A 16,935-nucleotide genomic window follows, 5' to 3' on the forward strand; every position below is an offset into this window, starting at 1 on the left:
GATATGTCACGCCATCTATCGGAAAAACGTTGAAATGAAAACGACTCGAATACAAACCATGACGTAACATTGGAAAACGTACGAGCTTACGATTTTCCTCGTTCACGGTTGCGACTAGAGATGGCGCTAGCTGTACGTTTTGTTCGAAGCCACCTCGAAAAGTTGATACATATTTATTTTTAAATCGGAGCGTTTTATAAGTGGCCTAGGAAGTCAATGTATGACATAGCCCGTGCAGAATGTGAAGATGCAATATCCAGATTTTTCCATCCAGTAAATATTGTTATTGAGCTTACAATACATAAAACTTCTGATAAAAGGAAAAACGAAATTGCCAGTTCAAAGACATAATCATTTGTTTAAATAAATTACCTAAGTATTTTTTATAGATAGTAAAATAATAAAATGAATACTAAGTCAATCCTAAGCTTATCTGACTTTTTAATGCTATATACAAACATTTAATTTGTATCTCAATTGATGCACGAAAATAGACCACTAACATATTAAAAAGGATTATTGCAATGTATTAAAATAAAATTAATATAATTATATGCATATATATTAACACATTTTAATAGTTATGAATTATGTTCGTAATCGGATACCGAAAAGATTGCGCGGAACAAATAAGGAGGCCCGAAGTGCGCAAGTACGAGTACGGACGCGCTATAATTTCAACCTGACGAGCAACAGAGGCGTAATTAAAACAAAAAAAAGGAAAATGAAAGAATAGGTGATTTAGATCATACATTCGAAGTAAATATTTTAGACTTATATCGATATCTATATATAGCTTATACTTTTATGATTGTTTGAATCAGCTTATAAAATCCCACAGCTGGGAATAGACAAGGAAGGGTTTTATAATGGCTTATATAATAAAACACACATAACAATACACACATACACTACTATATGCCCCTACGCTAATGTTATAAACAGGAAGATTAAATTTTTTATGTAATGAATGAACTCAAAACCTACTGATCTCATTTTAAAAATTATTTCACCACAGGAAATGGTACGTCATGGCTAACGGCCGTTTACGATACCCCATCTCTGGTAGTAGATTTTTGACACAACTTTTATGGAACTTACGTCAAAATTTTATCTCTAGTGGGCAAATTCAGAGATAGCTGAAAATGGCCGTAAGTGACATGGCATATTTTTTAAAGGGAGAAATCGGAATAGTCAAAATGGTGTAATCCAAACGGGCGAAAATCTTGTTCTATAATATCAAACTAATTACTAAGATTATTTAGTAAGATGCTGTCAGTGCGTATAGGAGGCCTATCGAGGATTAATTTTCTCTCTATTTTTTCGTATCAATAAAAATATATGATTCATTAATACGCATTAGTAACACCGCAAAACTTTTAACGCATTGCCAACTATTATGCTTAGATTGTATTTTTTTGCAAGTGATCATTATGATTAATCATCTGATAGAATGTTGATTTTAACTTACATTTTAAAAAGACAATTATCTATATCGGTTGCAATTATTTATTTACGTAAAATTGTACAAAATGTGATTTTTAGTTGTGTGACTTTTTTATTTATTATTATTATAAAGATGGCAAATACGCGTACGGTTCTCCGGCATAGAGTTAGCCGATACTGTAGCTTATGGACGCCTGCAACACTTCCTAGTGGAGCGCAAGCGTGGCAAGCGCGTTACCGAACCTATCTTCGAACCTACCATCGCTGCTTGAGAGCAGTGTTATTATATATAAATAGTATAAATTTGAATCTCTTATCAATCTGTAAACTTTAGTACTGGAAGATTATTGAGAAAAGTAATAAACAAGTCGTAATTAAAAGTACTTGAAACCCGAAAATGTTTACTAGTAATTAACTTTCTACAAATAAAATCAGGAAAAATTAAGTTTTTTAACGTATTGATAAAAGTCAGTCTCTGATAATGAAATGCTATATGACACTTGTATCTACAGTAACAAATTATTTATCCTTTTAAAAAAATTGCCAAATGTTTATTTTAAATATTTATAAAACAACCCCTCATTTATTGTACAAATAACTAATAGCGGAGGCCGTTTGTCACAAGTAACGCGTTTAATTAGCCTAGCCGTTCAAATAGTGCGACGGTAGTAACACTAGGTTGTATTTAATCACTTGCAACATTGTAACAGTTCCGCAAGATACTTTGTAATAAATTATATGATTCAGTTAATACGTGTTAAGTTTTCCTCTTAATCAAATAGAATTGGTAATATAAATCTAAACTACTTTTGATAAATTAAGGAAGTCGAAATACTACGCAATGATGGAGATACCATGAACGGCATTCAGAGCAGTCTCAAGATATTGATATTATTATGGGGACTGTCACCGCATAGGTCAAGAGGCAGAGGCGCAGGCGCAGGAGCGGGCTCGCAGCGGCGTGGGCGCCCGTTTGTTTACGCAGCGCGCAGTCCGCGCCGCGCCGAGCCGAGCGCCGCCGCTTGAGCGCACCCTATATTCAGTTCACGGCCGCACTATTACCGGACGTCTATTTCGGCGCATAATATTTCGAACGGTGCGGAGGAACGTTCAGTTTCGCGCGGGCAGGTGCGCGCGTCGAGGCCGAGAGATGCGGCGAGGGACCCGCGCGCGCCCCTGACGCCGGCATGGAGCGCCGCCGCCCCGCGCGCCTCGACCTCGCCGACCCCATGACCAAGACCGTGCGCCGCCGGGACAAGCCGCGCGAGCGATGGCTGCTCACGCGCAAGACATGGAAGTATATGTCCGATGCCGGCCGCCGGCTCATCCCGGACGGGACGCAGAACCGTGCTGAGGACGTTCCTCGTATCGAAGCGTACTTCCAGGAGGTCTGTCAGAGGGAACCGCGCTTTCTGCTGTGGAGGAAGAGTTCCTACCCTGGCGTGCTAGCGAAGCCACGCCGTAAAAAGAGAGCCCGCGGTGGCTCGGTTCGAGCTCGCTCGCCCTCCGATGACATACCAGCTCCACCCGTCAGACCCACCGAACTCTTTATACCTCACACGTCGGGTGGTCGTTTTGACATCGCGAAGCTTAGGCGTGACTTTTTCGCGGCACCACCGCCTTCCCCAACATCCTCAGGATTTCCGTCGACCAGTGCGACCTTTAATAATAGCAGTTTAAATAATTCATCTTCTCGTCCAGTGCATTCAGAAGATGATGATGTATTATTAGTTGATTTACTTCGTAAGTACCTGAAAATAGAGGATGATAAAGGGCCGCCGCGGCTTTCCGAATCCGAAGAGCTTTTACAGGCTTTGCGAAATTATCTTAAAAGGCAATCAGAACGCAGGCCTACTGATTCAGATGGTGATCCAGCGCAAAGAATACTGCATGAAAACCTTGGTAGATATTATAACCGCACTTCAAATAGAGACACTACAGTGCGTGATTTACTAAATGATAGGAATTTACTAAAAAAACTATATAATGATCTTCGTAAAACTAAACCATATCGAGGAGGTAGGAGTGGTGGTATTTCGCCCGGATTCGGGCCAGTGGGTTCAGCCGGTGGGTACAGTGCGTCAAATTCGCGGGGCGCTTTTCGGAGTCGAGGAGTTGTTGGTTCAAAGTTTAATGATGAAGACTATTTACAAACACCGCCGATGTCACCTCCGCCTCTTATTGAGGTATTTGGTGAATCGTTAGAAGAAAAACTTGTGGATGCTGGTACGCAGACTCTTCCTATCCCGGAAGAAGTGATACAAGATTTGGAACGGGCTTATAAAGAAAAACTGGAGGCTGCAACAGTGCCCACCAGCCCGACAAGTCCACCGCCAGAAAGGCGGCCGAGACGGCGATCAAGTGTCGATCACGACGATGTCTCACAGTCAGTCAGTGACACAATTAAACGATACTTAAGAATGGCGCGAAAAAAGAGTGTAGACGCCGAAAAGACTGATCGCTTTAAGCGTATTAATTACGACAAAAATCTGCGGAATATTAAACCCCGTCAACCAGGAGACGTGGACGACGATGGTCCTCACAAGGGCTGTCAAACAGACGAAGCATGGATATTGACGTATAGAGATTTGCAATTCGCGTCAGTGGCTTCGACGCCAACATCGCCACCGTCACCATCTCAGTCGCACTCGTTTTTGTCCACCTTATTGGGTAGAAATGCAACAACAGTGGCTCCCCCCACAGGTGGTATGCAGAAGTCACGGTCTTCGAGCAGCGTGGTTCAGAGCGTCAGCAGGCGGCTGTGGCGCACCCGAAGCCGGTCTTCAAGTCGCGTCGCAGCCACCTGGACACCTCAGGTCAGTCGCAATGCATTCTGTACTAATCAAACTATGTATTTTGTTTTTATACAATTAGGTCGGCAAACAAGTGTACGCCTTTCTGATGGTAAGCGATTTCTGTAGCTTATAGACGTCTGCAACAGCAGAAGCATATCAAGCGTGTTGCCGACGCCAATCCCTCCTGGGAGTTCTAGCCACCTCACTCACCACAGAAACACAACACTTGACACAAGATTGAAAGCTATATTATTAAACTGTGATCTTCTTGACATCTATTGAATAAGAAAATAACAATTAACTATAGCACAGATACTATGTTTTTGTTATTAGTAGACAAAGTTTTGTCTAGCGCAGCCTGACTGGATAATATGTGATGACTAATAACAGAATATTTATAGTCAGTAATGCACACAAAAAAATTAAAAAAAATGCTAATAATTTCACGACTGACACACTCATCTTTCAACACGTAACCTAAAAACTAAATGTATTATAAGTGTCTGTCATTTTCTTGTTCTTCTGAAAATATTAAAAATGAAAACTTTTTACAGAATATTTTATGCTTAAAATATTTAAGAGCCTATAGGCTTTAGAATTTAGGCTAACGTTAACATTCAAAACAACATTACGGAATTTGTAGCATACGTAGCCCTTCGTAGCGATCCGTAGTAGAATTACGTAGGCCTGTAGTCTGAGGGTATCTTTATGAGTAAGAGGTTCTGTACATTACATTATTTTTATGAGTTATATTAATAGTTATTTTTAATGTTTTTAATATAGTTTTTCCTCTAAAATACGAAGACTGTTTCACATTATCTTTTCTGGGACAAGGTCCCATATTTAATAAATATTACCGGAAGGCATCGTTATTAGACAAAGTATATTATTGCTCCGCTAAATTATAATACAAAGTTCAAAAGGAGTAGTCATTATTCTACCGAAATTATAATAACAATATATATTGATATTTTATTTTTACATTTTAAACTTTGTTTTTTAAAAAAAAACTTGTATAAGCATGACAAACAATAACGTGACGTAGGTACATGTATTATTTTAAAATGTAAATCAATATGATAATTAATATGATATGTATAATATTAATATTTTAATGATATCACTAATTATATTGAGTATTTAATAACAATAAATTGAACTCGAAATCAATATGTAATGTACTGAAAAACGATTAGAACATTTAAAATTAATGACACACTTTAATAAACTATCAAAACATTTAAAATTAAATTAATTTGTAGAGAAATTTCTAATGCTAGCAATGAGTTTGTTCTATTTCTTATTTACGTAGGTAGTTACACGTGTCGGGTCTACATGCAGCTGATAGCCACTTGTTTACACTGTTTCACTTTTAAAGCAAACTCGAGTATTTACAAGATTTTATCCTATTATCCAACTACGGTAATCTTTTAGAACTATGCGCGGACTTAAGTCAAAGAAATTTCACTCGACTTTATCAAGCTCTCATATCTTATAGCCTAATGCGTAGTCAAATAAATATCAATCAGTGTTACAATATTCACGGGCTGTTAGTTGCACGTGTCTTTTTTAACCGACTTCAAAAAAGGAGGAGGTTACTCAGTTCGACCATGTATATACATACACACAAATATATATGTGTGTGTGTATGTAATAACTTCGTCGTTCATAAACTGATTTTGATAATTCCTTTTTTTTGTTGGAAAGGAGATGTACTTCAAGGGTGGTACCATGATAATGAAACCAGGACTTGATGATGGAATCCCAAAGAAATCGTACTGGCGACTAGTGCGTTTGTAAATTTTTTTCGTCTACTTACGTTGTATTACTTGTCGATGTAATTGAAGTCGGTTTATTTCGTTTGCGAGCAAACACAATTATTATACATCATAAAAATATTTTCTTGTTCGCGTGCGTTTTATGATAGTGGCATTTCAGACGAACAATTCTCAGATTGCCTAGAAAAGCATGCACATGAACTAACACTCCAAAATTATAGTAAATAGTAAATAAATAAGTTACGTACATATAAAAATAAATATTAAAAGTAATCAATCACCGTGAGTATTGTTCTTAGTGCAAATATATAATTATATAAATATATCCGTTGCTTTACTGCAGATTAGTATTATTTACATACTATAAATATTTTTAAGAATTTTACCCGAAACTTGGAGGTCTTGCAAGTTTTTACTCAAAGTTAAATCCGTGATTAATTTTCAAGACAATTTTAGCACTTTAACTGTGCCAGCCCGGATTATTTCCGCGACCTTCTGGTGTCGATTTGCGTGTTCTATACACTGGGCCATCTTAGATCTTTATTTTTGTCCTCTTACTGAAATTATGTATTATGATATGTCAAAATCATCTAATATATAAAATTCTCGTGTCGCGATTTTTGTAACTCCTCCGAAACGGCTTGACCGATTTTCATGAAATTTTCTGTGCATATTGGGTAGGTCTGAGAATCGAACAACATATATTTTTCATACCCCTAACTTATAAGGGGGATTAAGGGGGTTAATAGCATATATGGCAAAACATCGTTTGCGGGATCAGCTAGTAAGTTCAGCTCGTAGTAATATTAATAACGAATTTGTAAGTCAGACATACCAATACATTATCAATTTTTATTTTTCTTTATTTATTGATTTGATATAATATATGTATATAGTACTGTGTGGCTACGGTACTAAAGAATATAGCCAACTCCTCTCTTCCCGTGGGTGTCGTAAGAGGCGACTAAGGGATAACACGTTCCAGTACCACCTTGGAACTTAAAAAGCCGACCGATGGCGGGATAACCATCCAACTGCTAGCTTTAAAATACACAGGCCGAAGACGGGCAGCAGCGTCTTCGGTGCGACAAAGCCAGCTCTGCGGTCACCAACCCGCCTGCCCAGCGTGGTGACTATGGGCAAAACACATGAGTTCACGTTATTTTTGGCGTTAACTTGTGGAGGCCTATGTCTAGCAGTGGACTGTATAGGCTGTTATGATAATGATGATGTATATAGCGGCTCTAATAATAGAAATGTTAATAACAAAGTTCTTTTATCCTCTATATTTACGCTTCAGCCTGTAATATCCCACTACTGGGCATAGGCCTCTTTCCCCATGTAGGAGAAAGATCACAGCTTAACCACGCTGCTCCAATGCGGGTTGGCGGATATATTCCCTACTATGAGTAACGATCGCCATCAGGTGTACATGATAACAACCGGGACCGACGGCTTAACGTGCTCTCCGAGGCACGGTGGGGTGACCCACAAAGACTGCACAAACACCCAGACCACGGCAAACATCTATATGGCTAATACAAATGTTTGTCATGTGCGGGGATCGAACCCGTAATCGCCAGCGCAACAGGCACAATCCATAGCCGTTGCGCCAACGCGGCGTCATATATTTAGTCGCCATAAATACACGAATTAACTTTAAAATAATTTAACGTTTAGTTAGCAAATAATATGTCATGATAGTGAGACCAAGATATAAATTAGAAATTGCTACATTTTAAGGCTTGGAGCATTACAAACTTCAATACTAGCCAGTTGCCCAAAGTCAATTACAATATTTAATCTACTAAGCTAATCTTTCAGTGTCTTCTTAGGTTGTTCTATCACTATGTCTTTAGCTATGTCTACGCGATGTTTTATACCCTACAAGTACTTACAACAAACAAAACTTTCATATTCAAAATTTATATCGGAGGGGGGAGGGGAGTCTCCCTGTGACGATGGCGATCCAATCATTGCCGAAATAGAGGTATCTCAAAAAAACAATAAACGTGGTAAGCACCCAAACAAGTATAAATTTAAATATGAAAAGTGATCGCGTTAGCCTAAAACAAAACAATATCTTCAATACAAAAAGAGTTTTAAAAATCTGACTAGAAGATACTTAGATGATCACTTCCAGATGAACACGTTTTCTTCCCCGTTTCACCAGATTTTGAATTTTATCATGGTTTTTGGAGAATGCTTTTCAACCAACTTCATAAAAATATTTTTTTTCAATCATAAGCTTGTGCTTGTCGTGTGGTTCCTACAACAAATCGCTTCAAATTTGAAATTGAATTTGGTTGTTTCTGTTTGTGAGCAAACACAATTATAATTTGCATGATTGATCAAATAATCATTCCTCTAAAACAACTATTGACGAATTGAGAGTACTCGTATTTTAACGAAACGGTACCAAAAAAATATAAGGAAAGTAAAAATTTATTAGTACATATTTCGTCTGACAGAATAAACACATGTGTTACAGAATCTGTTAACCTCAAAACTATTTAAATGTAATATCTACAGATACATTCTCGCTTCGCTAAGCTGTACTGGCCATAATTTTACACAAATTACCACTATACACTTTCTAGAACGCGAATAAATTCAATTTTATATATGTACGTTGCTACCGAACTAAAGTAAAAGTTAAATGTTTTTTTTAGTTCTTTTATTCGTATTACAGTTAGATGTTTAGTTAAGAGCGTTTGTTTTGTTAAATTTAAGTGAATTATATTAATATCTCTACAATATTTTACTTACTAATATTATTAAATTACGCTTTCGTAAGCATTCGAGGTGGGTATTATCGTAAGCGATTATCGTAACTTATAGACGCCTGCAACACCAGAAACATCGCAAGCGCCTTTCCGTCCATATCCCCAATCCCCCCAGGGGCTCTGGTCACCTTACTAACCAACAGGAAAATAATACTGCCTGAAAACGGTAAAATTTAGTTATGGTCTTCTGTAAGGTCGAGGTACTATCCCAGTCGGGCTGCTCCATATTTGTGTCCTACCTCAATTGATACAAGTTGTAACATCCTATAGCATATGTCTCTTTGATTATGTAGTAGAAGAGAGCTTAATCAGCCACGTTTTCCTACTACGGGTTGGCAATATAATCCCTACTATGAGTAAAGATCGCTATCAGAGTGCCTAGTGCGAGTTTTATTCACAGAAACATGACAGAAACGCGCTTAAACGTGATGATTATTTTGTATGGGAATTTAAACAGTGCAGCCTAGACGATAAAGAATAGTATACGATACAATCGATACAGAGTCATCTAGCAACAAACCTGAGAACTAGGTTGAAATCCCGAATTTCCGATACAAAATTAAGTTAAATTTACGCCCGTTATTGCGAGACGAAAAAACTCGCACTAGGCACTCAGGTGTCTATGATAACAGCCGGGACCAACAGCTTTACGCGGTCACCGAGGATCAGTGATAAAATTACCTTTTTCAAATAAATAAGAAATGTGAACTATAAACAAGCCAAAAAAACATATTTAAAATTACATGTTGTATTGTTATATTATGACTTCATTTTCTAAAAAGTTAAAACAAGAACAAACGATATATCAAACACTTTATACACACACTAGAAGGCCCAACTGACACAATATTTATTCATTAACTTTGTATTTATTTACGAGGCACATCGCATGTGTCACGGCGACTTTGATGTCGTTCGCCTAATTCATTAATTTGTTATCGAGATTGTCAAATGTTATAGTTTAGGATCTGGCGAGTAATTTGTTCAAAGAGTTTTTATTTCTTCAAAATTTACTCAATTAACGTTGAATTTATGTTAATTGCACGCTATACTAGCACAATAATTAGATCTCGTGTATTTTTTATGTTATTTGTGTAAGAAGATTAAAGAATATTTAAAAATAATTTAAAATAATATTACAGATTTTAAAAATGTTTCAACATTTATTAACATAAATTTAACCTTATAAATATAATATAATTGTATCTATTTGTTTATTTAAGATAGTTTTGATTATATTCATAGTTATAATAGACACCAAAATGAATTGTATTTTAGAAACTTATTCATTAATATAAGTAGTTATTTCTATAACTACATATGAATAGATAATCAAATCAAAGCTTAAAACAATTTGCAAATTCTTTCACTGCCACAAATACACTATAATAATGTTTATAAAGATAAAATTTGGTGTTAGAGTCAGGTTAATAAATTTGTATTTTACAACCAAACATTGAATTGATTACATATAGTTACTTATAAAATTCTCAAAACTAATTTTGACTAATATGAATGATAGTTATAGACGCAAAATTAGAAGTGATTAGTTAAGATAAAGGACTCCTTTTTAATGGACCTTCAAAAAAGGAGGAGATTCTTAATATGATTGTATTTTTTATGTACGTTACCTCAGAACTTTTGACTGAGTGGACTGATTTCCATGATTTTTTTTTAAAACGAAAGGAGGTGCATTTGGTCTGATTTAAATTTAATTGTGACCTAACAAGTACTTGTCGGGTTATATCTAACTAGCAGACACGTGCTCACTTCGTTGGGTATTAATTATTTTCGTGATGAAAATATATAGTAAAGTTTCCATCTCGCTCGTATTTCTCCGACTTGACATACATATACTATTATTTTTCACTGAATTTTTCTCCAATAATAATAAAATATAGCCTATATCACTCCTGTATAGTGTAGATTTCTGTTAGTGAAAGAATTTTCATGATCGGATCAGTATTTGCGAAGATTACCTCCTACATACAAACAAAGTTAGAAACTTTACCTCTTTATAATATTGGTATAGACAATGCGTTTTTACGTTGTATTATACCGCATAACATTTTACTGGGTGTACCGATTTCGATGATTCTTATTTCAAACAAAAGCTGATGCTTATCATGTGATCCCATTAAAATTTGATCCAGATCTGATCACTACTTTTCGAGTAATCTTTGATAGTGCGTATTTACTTACTATTTTTTTCGTCTACATTCGTCTACTGACATACGTTACGTTGTCGATGTAATTGAAGTCAATTTTTTTTTTCAATTGCGATTTAATATAATTATTATCTATACGAAATTAAATTATTTCTTTAAAGGAATAATTTAATCTTACAAAAAATAGTGTGCGTCCGATCTTGTCCTATTGGCCGTAACTCCGTAGCTAATAATCGTCGCGATTGCGACAGTGGCGATGAAAACTTATTTAAAACGTCGACCACGGCGTTAGTATAACCTTTATTTATTAAATTTTAAATATTATAATACATAAATATTATTTATATATATAAGAGCGAAAGGTCACTCACTGATCACGATATCTCCGAAACTATAACACCTACAAACTTGAAATTTTGCAGGTAAGCTCCTTATAGGACGAAAACATTCGCTAAGAACAGATTTTATGAAACTCGATCCCTCTAAGGGGGTGAAACGGGGGTTGGAAGTTTGTATGAAAGTCCTATATTTTTGAAGTAAGAGACTTGATATTTAAAATGTATGCTCTATAAATGGTGAGAAGGTGTCCAAATAATGTATCTTTAGAAATTAACTCCCTTTTGGGGTTAAAACTGGGGATGGTAGGTTGACTCACTCATCACGAAATGTCCGAAACTATAACAGTAACAAACTTGAAATTTGGCAGGTAGGTTTCTTATAGGGCGTAGACATCCGCTAAGAACGGATTTTATGAAACTCGACCTCTAAGGGGGTAAAATGGGGGTTGGATGTTTGTATGAAAGTCCTATTTTTTTGAAGTAATAGACTTGAAATTTAAAATGTATGCTCGATAGATAGTGAGGAGGTGTCGAAATAATGCATCGTAATCTATGTATATAAAAGAGAAAGGTCACATCTGGTCCATCCATCCAGGATGAACAAAAATGAAATTTGGCAAGGAGGGATTATAGTTTAGTATACGTCCGCTTAGAACTGATTCGGCCGGTTTAAAGGAAAATAACCGCGTTTGCATTCCTATGTGTTCAAGAAACATTCATATTGATCACTTATAAGTAGTACAAAAAATGTATTTTTTTACAATATCTTTATTTACCCCTGTCATCACGGAGTCACGGAGGAGCGTGCGTTACGCTTTTCCGTGGCATATCTTTACGTAGAACCATATTAAAAACTAAATTGCCTGTAAAAAAACTAGAAATAAAATGCCGCACGTCTCTGCTACAACAGAGCGAATATAAAAATAAGGTTTTTAAAGAAAATGTAAAATATTTATTTAGCTAAAAAGCTCAATAATGTTGATGAACTTACCCTTGACAACACAACTCCACTTATAACAACGATTATAATCTGCATCGATCTCAGTAGAGGTGTGTGTAGGCGTTCTTTCGGTTGAAACTTATTTATCAAAAACACACACATTGAGTCACACAGACAAAATACCATTCGTTCAGCGATTTCACTCTCTATCTGTGATATTTTATAGCGTTACCATTTGAAACTTTCGTTATTATTTCAAAGTCAGCGTCAGACAATGTTAATAACAGAACTGAACATTCGTATACAGTCTGATTTGACCAACTTTGGAGATAAAAAGAAAATATAAACAATAAGATTCCTAATTCTGCTATACAACGTAAAATGCTAAGTGTCGTGACAGTAATGATAGTCTGGTATAACTGTTTCACACTTTGTTTGTTTATAGCTATCGCTTCTTTGATCCGGAATTGTTTGAAAAAAATACTGACAGCGTAACTGCCAGTTGAGATGTTGAAAGATAGGCGCGTCTAACGTAATCGTTTAGATATATATATTTTTATATTTTTTTTACATTGGAATTAAATTCCATATATTCTTTCGAGATGGTGTATTTTACAGAAATAGGGTACTTCTTTTTACTGAAAGAACGCGCGAAATGCATGATGCTAATTAACTATGGCTGTATTCAATCATTTACATTAACAGACCATTTCGGACAAAAGAGTTGGGTTTTTTGTCACTTGAAAAGAATAAAATCTGCTTTATGTTTAGCTTTACTAACTAAATTTAGTAAATATTTTACTTCATACTACCATAGTTGGGCTGAAACCAATATCGTCTATAGATATTTCCATCGCTGAACTAAAGTTTTATACAAATTATCTACATAGTATAAAACAAAGTCACTTTCTCTGTCCCTATGTCCCTATGTTCCTATGTATGCTTAAATCTTTAAAACTACGCAACGGATTTTGATGCGGTTTTTTTAAATAGATAGAGCGATTGAAGAGGAAGGTTTATATGTATAATAACATCCATTAAATAGTGGAGAAATACTGTTATTTTTGAGGTTTCTAATGTCGTAAATAATTAAATTTTTTCCGCTAACATTTCAAACGCAGGCTGAACCCTACGAGATTTATCAAAATAGTGTACTAAGTATTGTACGCATTTAAAAGTTCTACATAAAACTCCGCTATGGTATAATGTCTATCCCTTATGGATATCCCACAATAACATTTTTTTTGTCATTTACTTTTTACGACAAATAATGACTAATTTTCGAAGCGATTTTAACTAATACAGCATTAATCCTTATCTAATTAAATACCTTAAGTACATTGTTGATTTAATATAGACTATATGGCCCTTTACAGCATATGATTTGAATGAATATTTTCGAAGATATTACAGATTTAAAAATTGCGGGACGTAGCGTTTGCGGCGGTTCGGGCCGCCTTTTACTCTAAAGTTAACGCGTGCGGGCCACAGGCAGTAATGAATAATATAATATAATTTTAATCATTTTTTCAGTGAATGACATAGGCTATAATTATATTTTACACTCGTGCGAAGCCGGAGCGGGTCGCTAGTATAATATAAAGGGGAGCAAGTACACAAAATTGCTGGTTGAGATACATTATTTATTAGATTATGTTGCTATTTATATGTATATAAAAATTATTCCAAGTCACCACACGAGAACTGAACATAATACTAGAGAAAAACTAGAAAATAGACTACTCCAGAATCATAGGTATAGTCAATAGATGGCTTTTTTTATTAACTAAGTCGGCAAACACGCGTACGCTTCACGTAAGCAATTACCGCAACTTATTGACATCTGCAACACCAGGAGCGTCGCAAATCGCGTTGCCGACCCTTCCCCCAATTTCCCCCAGGAGCTGTGGTCACCTTACTCACCAAAAAGAACACAGCATTGCTTAAAAACACTATTATTTAGCTGTGATCTTATGTAAGGTAAGGTACTGCCCCAGCCGGGCTGCTCCATTTATGAGCAGGAAATTTCCTGCTATGCCTTACCTCAGTTAGTGTTCAGTTAGTGACTATGATGATTATAATAAAAACTTCAAATTAACATCAAGTTAAATATCAACTTTATAACGCTATTAATATTTCTAATATAAAGAAATATTCTAGTTTTTTTAACCGACTTCAAAAAAGGAGGAGGTTACTCAAGTCGACCGTATACGACGTCGTTCTGGGATAACTTCGTCGTTTGTGAACCGATTTTGATAATTCTTTTTTGTTGGAAAGGAGATATCCCTGGTGTGGTACCATGATAAGGAAATCAGGATTTGATGATGGGATCCCAGAGAAATCGAGGGAAACTCATAAATCCGCATAACTTTTTACTGGGTGTACCAATTAAGCCGATGTTCCTCATGTGGTCACATTTAAATTTCATTGAGATCTGATTACAACTTTTGGAGTAATCTTTGATAATGCGTATTTACTTGACTATTTTTCGTCTACCTACGTTGTATTACTTGTCGATATAATTGAAGTCGGTTTTTTTTTCGTTTGCCTGCAAACAGAACTATTTGCATAGCGGTTACCAGAGTTAATATTTGAGACGATTGTTCTGCTCAGTCATAGCGTGACAATTTATAGCTTATACATACATACATTACAGCCTATACAGTCCACTGCTGGACATAGGCCTCCACAAGTTTACGCCAAAAATAACGTGAACTCATGTGTTTTGCCATAGTCACCACGCTGGGCAGGCGGGTTGGTGACCACAGTACTGGCTTTGTCGCACCGAAGACGCTGCTGCCCGTCTTCCGCCTGTGTATTTAAAAGCCAGCAGTTGGATGGTTATCCCGCCATCGGTCGGCTTCTTAAGTTCCAAGGTGGTTGTGGAACCTTGTTATCCCTTAGTCGCCTCTTACGACACCCACGGGAAGAGAAGGGGTGGCTAAATTCTTTAGTGCCGTAGCCACACAGCACTATAGCTTATATCAATAGTTTAATAGTTTTTTAATTACAAACAATCTTTTCAACAAATTGTATTATATTTAAATATATTTATATGGATCGATGTGTCTGTATCTAGGCACAGGTTTTATTAACACCAAGTAGTAGTTCCCAACACTAACAAGTATCTGTTTTTATTAATTCACTGAACTCATGTTGTATGTTTTTCTTTCGTCGTTCTTAATGCTTTTATTTTTATTATCGTTGAAGTTGCCGCTTCTCTTTCATTCACTTCACGCTATATTTAAATATGTTTCATTAAATTTGAAATAGTATTTTTATATATTTCTTAAATTTATTATCATTTTATTGTACATTTCAAAAATATTAAATAAAATTTAACATTCACAAACGGATAAACATCGCTGGTACCGATTCTTCTAGGCGACGTTAACTATTATCAAAATTATAACCGCGGTATTAACGCGAGAAGGAATAACAAAATTGTAACTCCAACCTTTCGACTGCGCAAAGTAAACGTCTCCTTTCTGGGTTACGTAATTGGCATGTATAATAAAATGTCATAAAAATTTTGCAATCGTCTCGAGATAAATTTAAAGTGTTTATTAAAAAAGAAATTAATATATAAAGCCTTATTCGGTGCAGGATTACATAGATAATAAAGATGTGTGGTTATGGAATGTTGGTGGATGTTGGTATTATTGACAGTGTATTTTATGCAAGATGAGACTAATATCATATTTTAAAATACAGTTTATATATACTTTTTCAAAAGAGTAACTGCGGCGTTTCTTAAACAGCAACGAGTTGAGTTTTTAGTGAAAATATACTATAATTCCTAATCAAAAGATTAAGAGAGACAGTGCTTTACATAGAAGCTGTTTAACAATTTAACCATCTGCAAATGTTAACGTTAAATTGTTACTTATGTTAAAACTGTTTTATACAATATACCCCGGTGTGATGACGTGACGCGTTGTGCAGGGCAGTTGTTGCTGGGCAGACGGCAGTGGGCGGTGCGTGCGGCTGGCTGACACCTCGCTGTTGAACCTCACCGAGGTGGAGAGGAGGGCACTGCAGCAGGCGGCGCTGGCGAGATTGCAGCAACTCAACCTTGGAACCACTATCAAGATACCTGAAGGTAAGAATCTTTGAGAATTATCACCATGTTTTTACAGAGAATGAAATGTTTAAGGTTTTTTTTTGCCCTCTTCATGATTTTATTCGTAGGTAACGTATAAAAAGTCACAAAAGATCTAGGGATTTAGTAACGAACATTTAAATATCTATTCTTCACTGATTCACTAACTAGAAATAAGTTTTTGATCCAATATAAGTACATATATATGAAACTACAGGCATTCAAATAAACACTACATAGATTAAGCAAAATAATTTAAAAATTAATTAATATCTATTCATTTATATGTATAAAATCGTGAGGTCGTTCACTCATTATGAAATCTCAAAAACCAAAAAAATAAATAATTATATAATCGTCTTCTTAATTTCTGTGGATTATGTTTGGAAAGTCAAAAATTCTAAAAAATGTATTTGAAGTAAATTAAATAACGTGTAATAAATATTACGTGACTGTTGCAAAATGAATGTTTACATTTTAGAAAAATTTTATGACAATTTTAAAAAGTATAAAATTTAAATACGAGTTGATCGAAACATCCGGAACGAGGATTGAGAAAAAACACTAAACACGACGCACGAC

The 16,935-nt window shown here is 35.6% G+C and overlaps 1 protein-coding gene across 1 annotated transcript in view; it reads left to right on the forward strand.

Annotated features, from left to right (window-relative positions):
* Positions 1–2,633: 2,633 nt before the first annotated feature.
* Positions 2,634–16,935, forward strand: part of LOC123663023 — a 52,353-nt gene continuing 38,051 nt past the window's right edge. The window contains exons 1-2 of the mRNA XM_045597765.1: positions 2,634–4,262; positions 16,197–16,353. Coding sequence (XP_045453721.1) covers positions 2,634–4,262; positions 16,197–16,353 — 1,786 coding nt within the window. The remainder of the gene's footprint in view (positions 4,263–16,196; positions 16,354–16,935) is intronic.

This window comes from Melitaea cinxia, chromosome 19, assembly GCF_905220565.1.
Source record: "Melitaea cinxia chromosome 19, ilMelCinx1.1, whole genome shotgun sequence".
Lineage (NCBI taxonomy): Eukaryota > Metazoa > Arthropoda > Insecta > Lepidoptera > Nymphalidae > Melitaea > Melitaea cinxia.